At 29.3% G+C, this 15,610-nt stretch overlaps 3 protein-coding genes across 4 annotated transcripts; 2 read left to right on the top strand and 1 right to left on the bottom strand.

Moving 5' to 3' along the window:
• Positions 1-296: 296 nt before the first annotated feature.
• Positions 297-5,288, top strand: LOC145751883 (uncharacterized). Its single transcript, XM_082568018.1, has 12 exons — positions 297-491; positions 568-705; positions 789-882; positions 1,360-1,435; positions 1,581-1,751; positions 1,824-2,013; positions 2,182-2,332; positions 2,428-2,606; positions 2,848-3,022; positions 3,356-3,453; positions 3,802-3,963; positions 4,384-5,288. The coding sequence occupies exons 1-12, from the start codon at positions 429-431 to the stop codon at positions 4,822-4,824; spliced, it is 1,938 nt and encodes a 645-aa protein (XP_082424144.1). The 5' UTR covers positions 297-428; the 3' UTR covers positions 4,825-5,288.
• A 4,574-nt stretch (positions 5,289-9,862) lies between these two features.
• LOC145746626 (7SK snRNA methylphosphate capping enzyme-like) lies at positions 9,863-12,986 on the top strand. 2 transcript variants are annotated; one of them, XR_014281420.1, is made up of 7 exons: positions 9,863-10,728; positions 10,908-11,358; positions 11,438-11,594; positions 11,732-11,861; positions 11,928-12,150; positions 12,233-12,359; positions 12,674-12,986. XR_014281420.1 is itself a non-coding variant. In XM_082564823.1 (7 exons), exons 1-7 carry the CDS (start codon positions 9,997-9,999, stop codon positions 12,712-12,714), a joined length of 1,857 nt encoding a protein of 618 aa, XP_082420949.1. In that variant the 5' UTR covers positions 9,863-9,996; the 3' UTR covers positions 12,715-12,986. The 2 variants fall into 2 exon arrangements, 1 of the variants encoding a protein (XP_082420949.1); XM_082564823.1 differs by having other exon boundaries at positions 11,928-12,146.
• Positions 12,849-15,339, bottom strand: LOC145746647 (interleukin-1 receptor-associated kinase 1-binding protein 1-like). Its single transcript, XM_082564824.1, has 5 exons — positions 15,001-15,339; positions 14,702-14,854; positions 14,486-14,577; positions 14,146-14,256; positions 12,849-13,877 (listed from the first exon to the last, which is right to left on the bottom strand). Exons 1-5 carry the CDS (start codon positions 15,115-15,117, stop codon positions 13,580-13,582), a joined length of 771 nt encoding a protein of 256 aa, XP_082420950.1. The 5' UTR covers positions 15,118-15,339; the 3' UTR covers positions 12,849-13,579.
• Positions 15,340-15,610: the final 271 nt, after the last annotated feature.

Here is a 15,610-nt window from a genome sequence, read left to right as displayed (position 1 = left end):
GTCATGGATTTCACAATTTGTAGACATCCGCAATTGTTAAATATTAAAAAGTCGTCACAAACGCGAGAGTATCTTCCACTTATTGTAATTTAGAAACTGTGTTGAAACTGACACAAATTAGGATAAATTTAAAAACGTTTTTTGCATTATTTATATTTTTTACAATCAAGCAAATGTTTTAAAAAAGGTAGTGTAATGGTAATACGAGCATGGTAATATTTTATATATTGAGCTTTAAGTGTAATATATATTGTGTAACGCGAAAAAAACACCCTTAACTATATTAATCATTATATAAATGAATTTTTTTTCCAGGCATCTTAATTCTTAATTGTTTAATGAATTTTTTTTATTTAGTTTTTTAAATACAAAGTAAACTTTAAATATTGTAATGAATAGCCTATACTAAATGTGTAATAATTATAAAAATGTCATCGGAAAAAGATAAACAGAATAATAAGGACAAAAAGAAAATTATTCATGAGAAGCAGGTGAGCTTCTATTTTGTTATTTATTTTCATATTTTAAAATTAAAAATGTGCAAAAATATTTTTCTTTTAATTTTAGAGAAGTTCTCCGATAGAAATACCAAGCATTATTTCTCCAACACAACAGTATTATGAAGTAGATGTTGAAATAGAATATGATCACCTTGTTTCAACTCCTGCCCAGGATCACACAAGAAAAACGGGTTCAAGTGGAAATGTAATTATTTAAATTGAAAACAAATAAAAATACAATAGTGAATGAAACAAAATTTATCGCAATAAATTTTTTGGAAATGACAGAATTTTGATACTGTGGATTCATTGGCGTATGAAGATCGCCGAAATTCTGTTTTTGATCCCCAACAACTTGAATTTCCAGCATCACCTCCAGCAGGTTGGTTTAAAAGTTTACATAGGTTTACCATGTTATTTATGATTCTTTAGCATTAGCATAAAAGTTGTTTAAACCCAAAAAAATACCAGAAAAGCATATTAATGTCACATTAAATGTGAATAATCTATACCTAATGGTATTTGATGAATGATTGTATGTTTCATTTATAGGCCTGCAAATTAAATAAAACTCCTGTTTGTAGTGCACACTGGCGGGTAAATGAATAAAGGCAAATAGTTAAATATTATGACCATCTTGAGACCATTAAAATGCTGATCAGCATAGGCTATTGACTAGTTTTATGTAAAACGAATTTTTTTTAAATTTCTTAATAAAGCCCAATACTTGAATTTTTTTTTAAAACTTCTAAGGTTTACTTAAAAAAATGTTTACTTGCTTTAAGAGAACTTTTAAAAAGTTATTAAGAATTTTGGTTAGATTTTTTGAATTAAAAAAAATGTGTTTTCTTTATACTAGGGGCAGTTGTAATGCAAGGTATAAAATCTGACTCACCACGCTTATATATCTCAGCTGGCGAACTTTTAATGGAATAGTAAGAAAATCTTTTTTATATTGATACCATAAAAATATTCTAGAAAAAATGTATCCCTATTGTTTTTAGTGACTTACTAGTATATACTTCAGCCTGTAGTGTAGTTGACTTTTTCAGTAGATAACCTTTTTTTTTCTCAATTTAGTGAGTTTTTGGAATTACGATGTGATAAGGAAATTACACTAATAGACCACATTGGAGCCATTTATGTTGAAGAACAACAGCAAACAAAAGAAGTCGAAGAAGAAATACCTACTGATGATTTAAATAAACAAGAGGATACCAGATCTGTCAAACACTTTATTAAAAGCATAAGGTTGTATTTACTATTATTGTACTAAATTGAAAAATTTGTTAGAATTCAAATTGAATATTTTGTTTTTTGTAGTCACCCAGCATACTTGAGTGAAGACGAAGATCAAGTGGATGCGGGTGGGGAGGCGGGTGATGCTTGGGATGAAAAGGAAAATCATGCAGTTCCTCTTACTCCTACTACAAGTTTTCATCAACTTGAAAAAGAGTATCGGTACTCAATGAACCATGCACAAAGGGGATGCTTTATCATTTTTAATCAAAAGGTTGGCCTAATGTAAACTTTAAAATATTTGTGACTTTAATTCAAAAAGGCCTATCAAATTTTTTCAGCTAGAATTTTATGTAAAAAAGCTAGAATTTTAAGCAAAATTTAATTTAGTAAAAATAGAAACTGTACTTTGGACAATATAAAAAAATTATTTTTTATTCAGTATTTTGATCCAAAATTGAGAATGGAAGTAAGAGAAGGAACCGACTTGGACGCCAATAGCATGTTTCAAGCAGCACAAGCACTTGGGTTTGAATATATTAAAGTTGTGCCTGATGCTACAAAAAAACAAATCCAAGACTTTTTGCAAAAAAGTATGATTTTTTTATATGGAATTATTTAAAAAATTACTTCTAGTTTTATTAAGTTTTTATTTGTTCTATTACTTATTTTTTGATTTTAATTTTAGTTTCAGATGCTGACCATACAAACTACGATTGTTTCGGTTGTGCAATTTTAACACATGGTGGCGACAATGATGTCTTGTATGCCAAAGATGATACTCTACATGTGAAAGATTTTACAAGTCCTTTTGGTGCAGATAGGTGTGAAAGTTTGGCTGGAAAACCAAAGATTTTTTTTATCCAGGCAAGTCAACTCCAAACAATGTTTCCATTTTAAAAATTAAATCTTTTTATATTCCATGTAACCTACTAATATATAAAAATAATGCATATTTGGTAATTGCAATAAAAAGATACAGAAAGTGACTAAGTTAAGTGTTTTAAAGTAACTAATATAAATTCGGGCAAGTTGATATTTTGAAATTACTGAAAATTGTTCAAGTGTATCAAGTCACAATAACAATAGGTTATATTTAATTTCAAAGGCGTGTCGTGGTTTTAAAAAAGACCCGGGCCACAGACTAACCCATGTAAGCAGTGATATGGTTGACGGGAGTCCTAGTCTTCGTTTAGCCTCTGGCGATATGGTTGATAGTGCTATTACTGAATTGAAAGTTCCTGTTGAAGCAGACTTTTTAATTGCTCATTCCACTGCACCAGGTAATTTTATTGTGGTTTTTTACTTTTTCTCGACAGTTTATTTTTTGTGTTTTTTTTTACTTTTTCTTGACATTTCAAGTTTTTAAATTATGGTTTATCCCAGCAAATTTTCTTCCAAGAACTTAAAAAATGTATAAACTTTACTGTTTAGCATAAAAGTATTTTACAATTTGCGAGTTTGGGTTTAATAAATTAGTTTTTTTTTTAATTTTTAAAAAAGTTTAAATTATAAAAGTAATGAATAAAACATGAACTAGATTTAATTGTTTTCTGGAAGAGCTATAAATTTAAAAATAAATTAAAATTTTGAAAATATCTTTTTGCCAACTTTAGATTATTATGCTTGGAGAAATAAGGGAACTGGTTCTGTTTACATTCAGGATTTGTGCAAAATGTTTGAGTTTGATGGACAGAGAAAGGAAATGATGCAGGTAGAATTTACAATTTTAAAAATTGTTGTTAATCCAAAATCCTGGTACACTGTTATATTAGTTTCCCATAAAAAGTACAAAAACAAGTTTTAAGATCTTGTATATTAAAATTAAATAAACTATATAAACCTTTTATGATATACAATAAGGAAATACAGAGATTACATTGCCGGAAGTGATTTAATCCCTTATTTGATATATTCAAAAAAAAGGTTGTGCTATTCACATATGACGAAAAAAGGAGATATATTAAATATAAAAAATAACTCATTATCAATAATCTAATATATATTATGACATCAGTATAACAAATCAACATTTAATCCTTATGATATGTTATTTTTTTAGATGTTAACAAGAGTAAATCGCATGGTTGCATATGATTTCGAATCCAACGTCAGTGACTCTGCATGGAACAAAATGAAACAAATCCCATCAGTGTGTACCAGACTTACTGCCGAGCTATATTTTGAAAGTAAACGAGCCTTTCAATCTGCTGAGACAACTCAGGTACATCGTTTTTTTAATGTAAAGTCTATTGTTTGAGGAGGGAGGTCAATGGTTTGCATTTGTTTGTTTTACTCAAACTTGCTTTACTTAAAGCATCATAGAGTATTGCACCATTTGTAAATAATAGAGCTTAGTGGATGATATATATATCTATATATATATATATATACTATTTATGTCCAATTTATTCGTTCACAAAATTATTAAAACTTCTGTTTGTGGTGCATAGGTAAATTATCGCGGTCAAATTTTAGTTGAGAGTTGTAACCCTATTACTACAATTAAAATATAAATATTAGGGCAAGCTTTAGACAAGTTTTTAATAAAACAAGAGGTTTATCGATTATATACATGTTACAGCTACTTAAATATGTATATCATGAGAGTTGTATTTATAATCTTATTTTGGAAATGATTTAGCAAGCTTCCCCGGAAACTAGAGTTCGCCAAGAAAGCATTCCCTATAGAACAAGTTCTACAACGAATATCACAATGACGGATAAAACAAGCTCGCTTGCTAATACACCATCAACTTCTTACAAAAACATTACTGAAGCAAAATCGCCTCAAACAAAATTTTTGGAAAAATCAGGTGAAAATCGATTTCAAAAGTATCGCAAACAGAGTTTCCCGAATGTTGGGTTATCCCAATCTTACGAGTCCCCCCCTACCTTACCCCCTAAACTTCACCCTAGTGCTTCACAACCCAATCAGATTAGTCAACTGCGTGCCAAGAACCAACCCAGCAATTCTCACCAGAGAAATAGCCTACCACCTGACTTTACTAGAACCGTTTACAGTCCAGACCTTTTTGTAGAAAATCGCAAAGTTAATCCGAAATATAACGAAACTGATATTTAATTTTTTTTTCATGCAATTCTCCCCTCTTTCTGTGACTTTTTAACTCAACAAAATAAATTTTATATTTGTTCAACAGAATCTGTTTATGATTTGTTATTTTTTTTGTTACTGTTTGTAATCTGTACAAAAATTTAAGTTTATTTTTTTGCCAACATATTTTTTTTTAATTTGTATAGGTGCCTTTTAAACAACTCTGTGCTTTTATTTTTTAAACTTTGTAAACTTTAATTTTGTGCTACTTGAAAATAGAACGTATTTATTTTAAATTGAGTTTTTTATATTTTATTGGGTTGTTAGTGAAATAAAGAAATGTAAAGATTTTTTATTTTAGAAAATGATAAGTTTCTGAAATATAATTTTTGTACAAATATGTCACATTTTAAATATGTTTTTGCTCTCATTTTTCTTCAATTATGCACTGTGTTAATTTTCGGTTTTACAAAAATCATTATTTAGAATAAACTCTTATATCAGTACTTCATTAAATTTGTTTAATATATTTTAGTCAAAGTTAAACATCTGTAGCCATTAAAAAAATGTACAAAATATGTTTTATGAGAATTTTCGGGGCAAAAATAGTTTGTTAAGTTATCTCTAGCCTTCCACAAACTAATATGGTTACAGACAGCCTATTCCTACATTAACATATATGTCTAAAAGGTGTTTTAAGTGTTGACGTTTCCGTATCTACCTACTACGTAATATCAAAATAAACTTCAAAGAAATTTAGAACCTGTCATTGGTGCGACTTTTTTTTACCAGACTTAAGGGAAAAGTTTTATTAAAAGCCGACAACAGGTGAGCATGTTTACATAACCTTCCACATATCAAGACAATAAACTTTACTATTGTTCGTGCAGTTGTTACGTTCTATGTACTTGTTTTTGTTATTGATGTTTAAAAAATGAACTAACAACTAACAGTTTTTTTATTTTATTAGTCATTTAACAACCTTTAAACAAATTTTCGTAACTTTTTGATATTTACAATGTAGAAGAATTAAGCGAATGAAAAAATAGAAATTATTCACAGTTTTTTTTACACTAGTGCAACGATTTACACACAAAAAGACGTTTCCTCCAGTCAAAGAAACTGGTGAACACACAAATCACAACAATGGTTAGACCAACACTATATAACGAAGTGGCAGCTATGCTGTGGCCTTTAACCACCAAAACAATTCCAATAGCCATGAAGATTACATCGGATAGCACACTCAATCCTGTACTTGCAGCAACTCGTCTAATCAGGAAATGTACTTTGTTGTTTTCCTCGACTGCATCGTTTTCTCGTACGTGTTTAATTAATGGGTACAGTACAAGAAATAGTTGCATCAATTCAACCAATACTGAAACTGCTAAAAACAGCGAAAGTCCGTACCAAAGTGGAAGAATTGTATGGAATGGGTCTGGAAGGCAGCCCATTGGAGTGGCGATGTATTTTGTTGTGGCAGATGCTATCAGAAAACTAAAAGCCGTTGCGATAATAATAAAAGATAGTGTTAACCTGCTGAAACATCGCAGCCCCCTTGTACTTAGGTGAAACATGGAAGGGTTGGAATAAAGATTATGTTGCCTCACCCACAAACTGCTTTGTAAAGATCCTGAGCTTACAGCATACAAGAAATTTCCAAGGGGGGTATTTATTAGGCAGAAGACATCTGAGGTTGTTCCATAAAAAAATTGGATATAGATTACTAAAACTCTGACTAAATTACATACTGTAGCAGCAGGTAACAAAATTCGCGTGACTGACACACTTGAAGTGCAGCATTTCCTAATGGTGTGATCCCCAGCATGTTTAATACCATATGTAAACACAGCTATTACCAAATATCCTGCTATTACCACCAAAATATTTAGAGCAGCAAAAACGAAATAATCGCCAACACTTTGAAAATACTTGTCAACGTTTTGTGATACATTAAATATTGTGTTATTTTCCATTTTAATAACCCTTTAGCAACTTTCTGTAAAATAGATTGTAGTCTATAATTAAATTCGTTTACATTATTTTAATGTGATCTTAAAAATAGACTTTTATAAACTTTTGTTAGTGATATGAAATACCACAATTACTATTACGAGTAAATCACTCATAGTTAACTTTGAACTTGTAATGATTTATCTTTAAAATAAATTATAGTTTAAGCTGCTAAGTATATACAGCTACTAAATATAAACTACTCAATATAAATAACGTACGGCGCCGCCCATAGCGTTTTGATGCCGTGAATATAAACGGAACAATCAATAACGTAAAGTTGACACAGGCAAAAAACTGTCAATTACTCAATTTTAAATAGACGTAACATTATCATTACCAATTATGTTGTCTTTTTTTTGTTTAAACAGTCATTTTGTAGCAAATTTTGACACTTAAGTGGTAATTGTAATTTTGATAAGGGTTAAATTTCTCTTTTAAGTTTTTATAATTTAAAATAAATTTGTAAAAACGAAAAATAATTTTTCAACAATTTTTGATTACCCAATTATGTCGCGGATGTAAATTTACTGTTTAAGGAAATGCCTGAAATGAAAAACGATTTGACAATTTTATTTTTAGCATGAATTGCATATTGGTTTGATCTACAAGGACTATTTTAACATACAAAAACTATTGCAATTTAACTTTTGAAATTCCTTAAAACAGTTATAACTTTGGTAGGTACATAATAATAAATGAGTACTTCCCATTGACCAAGGCTATGTATCATATGAGAAACTCACTTTGTAAACAAATACCTCCAACTACAAAAAACTGTTTATTTTTACAAGAAACTATTTATTTTGTAAAATGAAAAAATATAATTAAACAAAGTTTCGTATTAAAATCTTTTTTTAATAGTTATAAGAATTTTTTTTAAGTTAAAAAATTCTTATAAAAAATATTTACATGTTTTTTAATTCCTAACTAGAACAATAACGTATAAGCAAAATACAACATTTTATAAATAGGCTTCTAAGATAGGTCCCAAATTTGTATAACAAAAAAAAAACATTATTTAAACTAATGCTTGTTTGTACAAAATAAAAAGACGGCGTTGCCAGTCTATGAAACTAGTGAACACACAAATTACAACAATATTTAAAACTACGCTATATAATGAAGTGGCAGCTATGCTTTGATTTTGAACTACCAAAACAATTCCGAAAGCCTCAAAGATTATTTCGGATGCCACACTTACTCCTGTACTTGCTGCGACTCTTCGAATTAAGGAATGAACTCTGTTGTTTTCTTCAATTGCATCGTTTTCACGAACGTGTTTGATTAATGGGTAAAGCACAAGAAACAGTTGCATCAATTCAACTATTACCGAAACTGCCAAAAACATAGAAAGTCCATACCAAAGTGGTAAAATGGTATGCTCTCGGTTTGGAACACAACCAATAGGAGTGGCAATGTATTTTGTTGTGACAGAAGTTATAAAAAAACTAAACGTGGTTCCAATGATAATGAAGGAAAGTGTTAATCTACTGAAACACCGCAGCCCCGTTGTACTCAGGTGAAACATGGAAGGATTGGAGTAAAGATTATATTGTCTCACCCACAAACTGCTTTGTAAAGATACTGAGCTCATGGCATACAAAAGGTTTCCGAGGGGAGTATTTATTAGACAGAAAACATCTGACCTTGTTCCGTAGAAAAACTGAATGTAGATTACCAAAACTCGAAAAAAGTTACAGACTGTAGCAACAGGCAGCAAAATTCGCGTAACAAAAACATTTGAAGTCCAGCATTGCACGCTGCCTCTATTGCCCGAATATTTGAGACTATATGTAAATACAGCTACTACTAAATAGCCTGCTATTATCAGCAAAATATTTAGAGAAATGAAAACGATATAATCGTCCAAAGTATTAAAGTACGTTGCAGCCCCCCAAGATACATTAAATGTTGAATTTGGCATTTTAATATAAAATAAATCTAGATTTATTAAACCGAATAAGTTTATTTTTATATGTTGTCAAATTAACCTTTTTTAACTGCAGCTTATTTAAAAAATAAATAAATAGTCCACACTATCGCTTACTATAAATTTTTCGTTTCTTTTTAAAATTTATATCTTTTCATCACAAAATAAAATCTACTTTTTAAACTTAATTAGTGTATTACAACATGTTTTTATTAAAGTTGGGCGGCGCACCTACAGTGTTAAACATCGCAATAAAAGTCAAAACAATTAATAATGTGAAGTTTACATTGTCAGAAGCTTAGACTATTGTTGTCAATTGTCAAATGTTAACATTTCAAATATCAGTTTGTGATTGAATGTCATTGTTTCCTTAACTTTAAGCAGGCAGAAAACGCAGATGTAACGAAAATAAGATTGGAAATTGGGTAAAACAAAAGAGGATTGGACAATTTTATACTTAACAAAACTTTGAAAAAATTAAAAAAAACTTTGACAAATAGACAATAAACTTTGACAAATTGACAATAACTAAGTACCCCCACTAACTTGTGCTATGTACAAGAAATTACGTTTTAAAATTTGTCCACAGGAGTAACAATATGTAATATCGTAGCGTAATTGTTATATAAAACTAACATAAGCTATGTGTAGTTATTATTTTGCAAATTGTGCACAATTTTAAGAATAATGTTGTTTTTTCGCATAATTTTAGCAGTATTTGTATAAAATAGTTTAAACCCGAACTTCGATGTAAAGAGAATTTTTAAATAGTTTTTTAGACGGCAATAACGAATGATTGCATTAGGAAATGATGGCAAATCAACCAATTAAATTCTGTTACGTAGTGTTTTAATTATATTAGCTTGTTGTTTAGTATAACAGGACTGTATGGCAAATCAACGAAATTTAAAATCTATTAACGAGTAAATTCACCCGTTCACAAAGAAAACAAAATTAGAAAAATAAACCTTATAAACACGTGCGTTTGAACAAAATATTGGTACTCGCAGTTTCGTCGTCCTTAAACCCCGCGAGTGTTAAAACCAAACTAACTTTATCCTCTTTTAAAAAATAAATATGCAATATCTTCTTGACTTTGTTTTTTATTTCGTACAATGTACGTAAGAAATGTGATTTTGAAATCGTCGTAATTGTAATTCCTTTGGCATTCATAAATATAAGATATCTTTTTATCTTTAAAGAGAAAACATAAAAATCAATTTTGTTTACCGCAAGCCTAAATGACATAGAAGATCATGGCGTCTGCTTTGGAAAAGTCGCCTTCTCCAACAAAACTAATAAATCCGAGCTCTACTTTTTGTCAAAAAGAACATGACAGTAAAACAGAGGAATCTAGTGTAATGGATAACCCTTTAACGAAAGAAAAACTAAATAAAACACATTCGAAACCCATTGGTTTGCAAATAGCTGGAAAGCGAGTTTGCAGAAAAAGGAGGCACAGCACCAGCGAGGATTTTCCATTTGAAAAGGGCCAAACCAGCAATAAGCAAAGACGTCAGGGAGCGGCACACAAAAGTCGTGCTTCGGGTGACATCATATTACCCAACAAATTTCTATTAGGAGGAAACATCGCCGATCCCTTAAATTTAAACTCTATGCTTGATGAAAAAGTTAACCGTGCATTGAATGCTGTTACACCGTCTTCCAGTCCATTACCGCCTAGAAACTCAACAATCAATATTGTTATTCCAAGTGATATGACTGACCCACTCGGTCTATTAGCAACACCTTCTGCTAAAATTAAAACAACAAGTACTAAGACTCTGATGAAGGAACCAATTGCTACTTCAGATCTCATCAACAGAAAAAAGCGGAAACATGACAAGAGCAACGTTGCCAAGGAAAGTGAAGTAACTTCTACTAAGGTTACAGAACAAATAAAACAAGAAGATACATCTGTGAAAGAGAAATTGGGACATTCTCAGTACAACGTAACATCTAATAAACTAACTATTCCACTTCCACAGGTAATATTAATTTTAATACCAAAATTGCTGTTTATATATACATGTGATAAATATAGTATTGCTATCCCAATTTAATTTAAGGTTACTTGGCCATACAATCTTCTTTCAAAATTCTCAATATTTGCTATTTTAGACTAAAATTCTTTTTTTTATAAATATATATTAATTTTTTTTATTAGCCTTCAGTTATAATTACTGATCCAATTGTATCTCCTGTTGTTCCGCAAGATGTTCGTAGAAGCTCTATTTTATTTTCACCCAAAGCTCAAAAACGCAAAGCATCAGTTTCAAAACAAAACAACAAAATTTCAGTTGAGAAAAATGTTGTCGCTTCAGAGAAAGACATAAAGAACAAAACAGATAATAAAAAACCTTTGCAACATTCTATAATAAATATTGTTTCGCATGAAACCCAAGACTCTAAAACAGTGTGCAAACCAAAAATAGCAACGCCAAATAAAACACAAACATGCCAACCAAAGTCTAAGGAAAAAACTGTAAGAAAACCTAACTTTTCAAAAAAACATGAAAAATTTCAGTTCGGAAACTATCGCCAATATTATGGATATCGAAATCAAAATAAGTTTCAAGATGAGAGAATGACCTGTTTTAAAAAAGAATGGTTTAAAGGTATTTTAATTTCTAACTGATTTTATCATTCTTCACATATTTTCACAAAATGATGTTATTACTTTGAATGTACTTTTAGACAAAGATGTATTGGATGTGGGTTGCAATTCTGGTCACTTAACGATTTTGATAGCAAGAGAATATGAACCTCGCAAAATTGTTGGTATTGATATTGATGAAATTCTTATTCACAATGCAAGAAAGAACACAAGACATTATGTAACAGCTGAAACACGGTAAAACATTTTTTTCCTTATTATATTTGAGATTATTAGGTTTTATAAAATTTAATTTGTAACAGCATACTCTGTGTGTTTTTTAATTCTAATTAGTATGTCTAATAAATATAAAATGCTTTTTCTTGCGAACACAGGCCACAAAATACAATTCTTAAAAAGTATCCAGACTCCATGGCCACGATGTTTGGTCCAATAGTTGGCCCCCCAGTTGAAACAGCAAAGGATGATACATCAAAATTTCCAAACAATGTTATATTTTTACAGGTAAAATTTTTTTTTTAACATGAAATTCAATTAATATTATTTTTAACAAATCATCCTGGATATAAGGGAAATTATGTTCCTATGAAAGAAGAATTGATAAAGTACCAAGAACCTGAATATGATGTCATTCTGTGTATGAGTGTCACAAAGTGGATACACCTAAATTGGGGTGATGAGGGTTTAAAAAATACCTTTGAAAGGTTTTATAAACAGCTGCGGCCTGGAGGCAAACTAATTCTCGAGCCACAAGCATGGAAATCATATATGAAAAAGAAAAAAATAACGGTCGGTGAGGTTGTGGTTTAACTGAATTGTGAATTATTTTGTTATTCATAAAAGTTAATACGAAAAAATAATTTTTGTTGTTGTAGGAAAGAATTTTCAAAAACTACTCTTCAATTCAGTTACTACCTAAAGATTTTTCCAAATATTTAATTCAACAAGTTGGTTTTGAAAATGTAGAGTTTTTGGAAATGCCAGTTCGTAATATTTGCAAAGGTCAGTTTGCTCAATTTATCATAAACTAGTTTCTTGTAACTTGAAGCTAAATTTTTATTATTTACCTTAAGGTTAACCCAATATTAACCAAACATAGGTATTGGTGTATTTATGCCTTGGCATAATTTATAATAATCTACCTTAACTTCTTGTTTTTATGGTCCGTATTTAAATAATATAGCATTTCTAAAAATTAAAATTAATTAAATTAGCTTTTACATCTAATAATTGTGAAGGAAAATAGCTGAATTTCAAAACAATATATTGCATAAATAGTTGTTAAAAAACTATGTTACCTTTATATTTCCTTGTAGGATTTCAGAGACAGATACACATGTATTACAAACCTGAATGAAAGTTGACAAATTTTTCTATTTATTGCAATGCTTGCTTGACTATGATGAGCTGTTTTTTGTTAATTCGACAAAAAAACTTGTATCAGTTTATGTTACAAAATGCTTTTCAAGATGGTTTTTGTTCGGTTTATTATGTTATATTGAAAGGCATTTTGACACACTATCCTGTTATGTTATTTAAAATTTGTTTTGGTAAATATTTTTACCCATGCTAAAAATAAAATTGCTTTTTATTTGTGATTAATTAAAGCAGTAATGCGATTTGGTCAAAAATTTCAGGTAAGAAAATATTGTAGAAAAAAAATTAAATGTAACAGAATATAAAAAATTGGTTTATTTAAAGACAGTTTAAACACTTAAATTATAAAATGTATTAGTACAGTACATAATAATGAATTACAAATTTATACTTTTAAACACAATGAAAGTGACCAGAAAAAATACCTAAATGTATTGTACTACCACAAATTTCAGCTTTTAAAAAAGAAATTTGACATATGAAAATTAAAATGATTATTTATACAAAGGTTAAAAAATACAGTTAAAAAATGTTAAATGTGTGTTTATAATTGTCACTTAAACTTGACAAAAACACATACCTACAGTGGTTAATATCACAGTGTTGTATTCAAGTTAAATCACAAACAATTAAAAATACTTGCACAAAACAAGTAAATTTTTGGTTATTGTAAAAAGCAACATCATATCGAAGAAAACAATGTAAATTATGCTTTATTACTCTTAAGTGTAATGGTTACAGAACAACAAGTTAAATGGGTTTAAATTAAACACATACAGTGCAAAAAGTTAAACGGAAAAAGCTAAAAATTAATTTTGTGGGTTACAATTACTAAATAAAGGTTTTTATTTTTTGCACCTTTTCTGAATCTCAAAAGTAGTGGTCACATCAACTCTTACACTTATACTATTCTCTTTTATTCTTCTTTGTATTTCAATCACCCCTAATAACCCCATTGGAACAGCAGGTGTCACACCATTTTTTTCATTATTCTGGAAATGTTCATAAGCTTCACAGCCCTTGGTTTCTCTAACAATATTTTCAGTGATAAAAATAGGTTTTCCCAATGATTGCCCCATTAGACGACAGACTTCAGCTGCTTTTTGTTGAGCATTGGTCAGAGCAGTTAAACAAGTTTGTTTTCTAAAAAATGATTAACATTTCCTTTAAAAACATCTTTCAAATTTGAAATAAATACACTGTATAAAGTTCAGAAAGTGTCAAAGTAAGCTTAAAAAATAAATAATTAATGATGAGAATGAAATAGAATCTGTAACTTAAAAATTAATACATTTTAAAGCTGCAAACTTTAAATTATTTATTGTTAATTATATTTTATTGTTTATGCATTAAAATAGAAAAAAAATTAATTCTTAAAATATTAGAATATTTTAAAAGCCTAATATTACACCTTTTATTTTCCAATTGTTGTTTATTGTTTCTTAACGCAACTGGTAAAATTTTAACACAGTCATCTAATTTCTCAGTAAACAGATTGTTAAGTTTCATACACTTGCTTAAACTGTAATCAAGGTTACAATTAAAATATATAGCTTTTAAATAACAGATAAAGCATCGATTAAAGTCTATACAAAACAGTATTGCAAAATATATTAAACTGAAAAAACAGACCAAGTGATTTATATAACTTACCAATATATAGCACTATTGATTATCCAAAAAATAGTTTGAACAAAATTAAAACCTCTTAAAATATTTTTTATGTGATATTAAAAATATTAAATACAAACCAGTGAAAAAGAGCATCAACTTGTGTCTCCATATGAAACCAACCTCTACCCCCAGGTCGACTGAGATTTTTTGTAATTTGAACCTCATTTCCCTAATAATATTTAATTTTTCCATTTATAAAGTTTTTTCTTATTACAAATCCAGCTTTAATGGTTACAAAGTTTTGGGATTGTTTAATATGGTTGATTTTCACGTACAAAACTAAATTTCTTTACCTGCACACCATGATTGTATAACGTTTGCTCAACATATTCTAATCTTCTTGCCACACTTGCTTTTGCTTCATCTACGGATTCCTTTTTATTGGTAATCATTATTGTTAACAAAAATTCATCTGGAAGCACAAGTGTCTCTGCTGTCCCAGAAACCTTAATTTAAAATTTTTTAAAAGTTTTTAATGTGTGTCAATGTTTGGATAATACTATGATGAATGTAGTCGTGTATAAGTTAGTTTGCATATTTATTACCATTTGTTATAGTTTCTTATTGGTAAAATATGAATAAAAATTATTACCTCTACACATCTCCTTTGCACGGAGGAACATTGGTTTTCATCTAATGATGTTAACACTCGAGATGACAAATTGGCAAAAACATGTGTTGGTTCGAAAGTGTGACGTTTGGTGCACATTTCAATAGATTAACAAATTTATACAGCTTTTATTCAGATTCTGTTGTGTAAAGCACAATCTAATAGTAAGATTGCGTAACTTTTAACTTATGATATTTCCATTTTATCATTATATTTTTTCTGCCTTTTAGCCTTTTTTGTCCTTTAATATCATTTTAATTCGGTAACTGCATTCTGCAAAGTAAATAAACTTCTAACGAACATCTTATATTTTAACATGACTTGACAGCTTGGGTACGTCAACTTTCAAACAGTCTGACTTATTTTACAAACATAACAGTTAATTTGGGAAAATTTAAAATATGTGCAACCAAGCATAACAACAATAACACGAAGTGGCATTTCTAATTACTTAGTTGATTAGTAATTAATTAAACAACTTAAGATGTAACAATAAATCTTATTTATTTGTGTTTTTTTTTAATTTTACCCGATTTGGTCACTATTACAAAATCGATAACCGTAATTGGTCACAACTGAAAGTTTTACGCAC

Source organism: Corella eumyota, chromosome 1 (assembly GCF_963082875.1).
Source record: "Corella eumyota chromosome 1, kaCorEumy4.1, whole genome shotgun sequence".
Taxonomy (NCBI): Eukaryota; Metazoa; Chordata; class Ascidiacea; order Phlebobranchia; family Corellidae; genus Corella; species Corella eumyota.
This window is presented reverse-complemented; position numbering and strand designations above follow the sequence as displayed.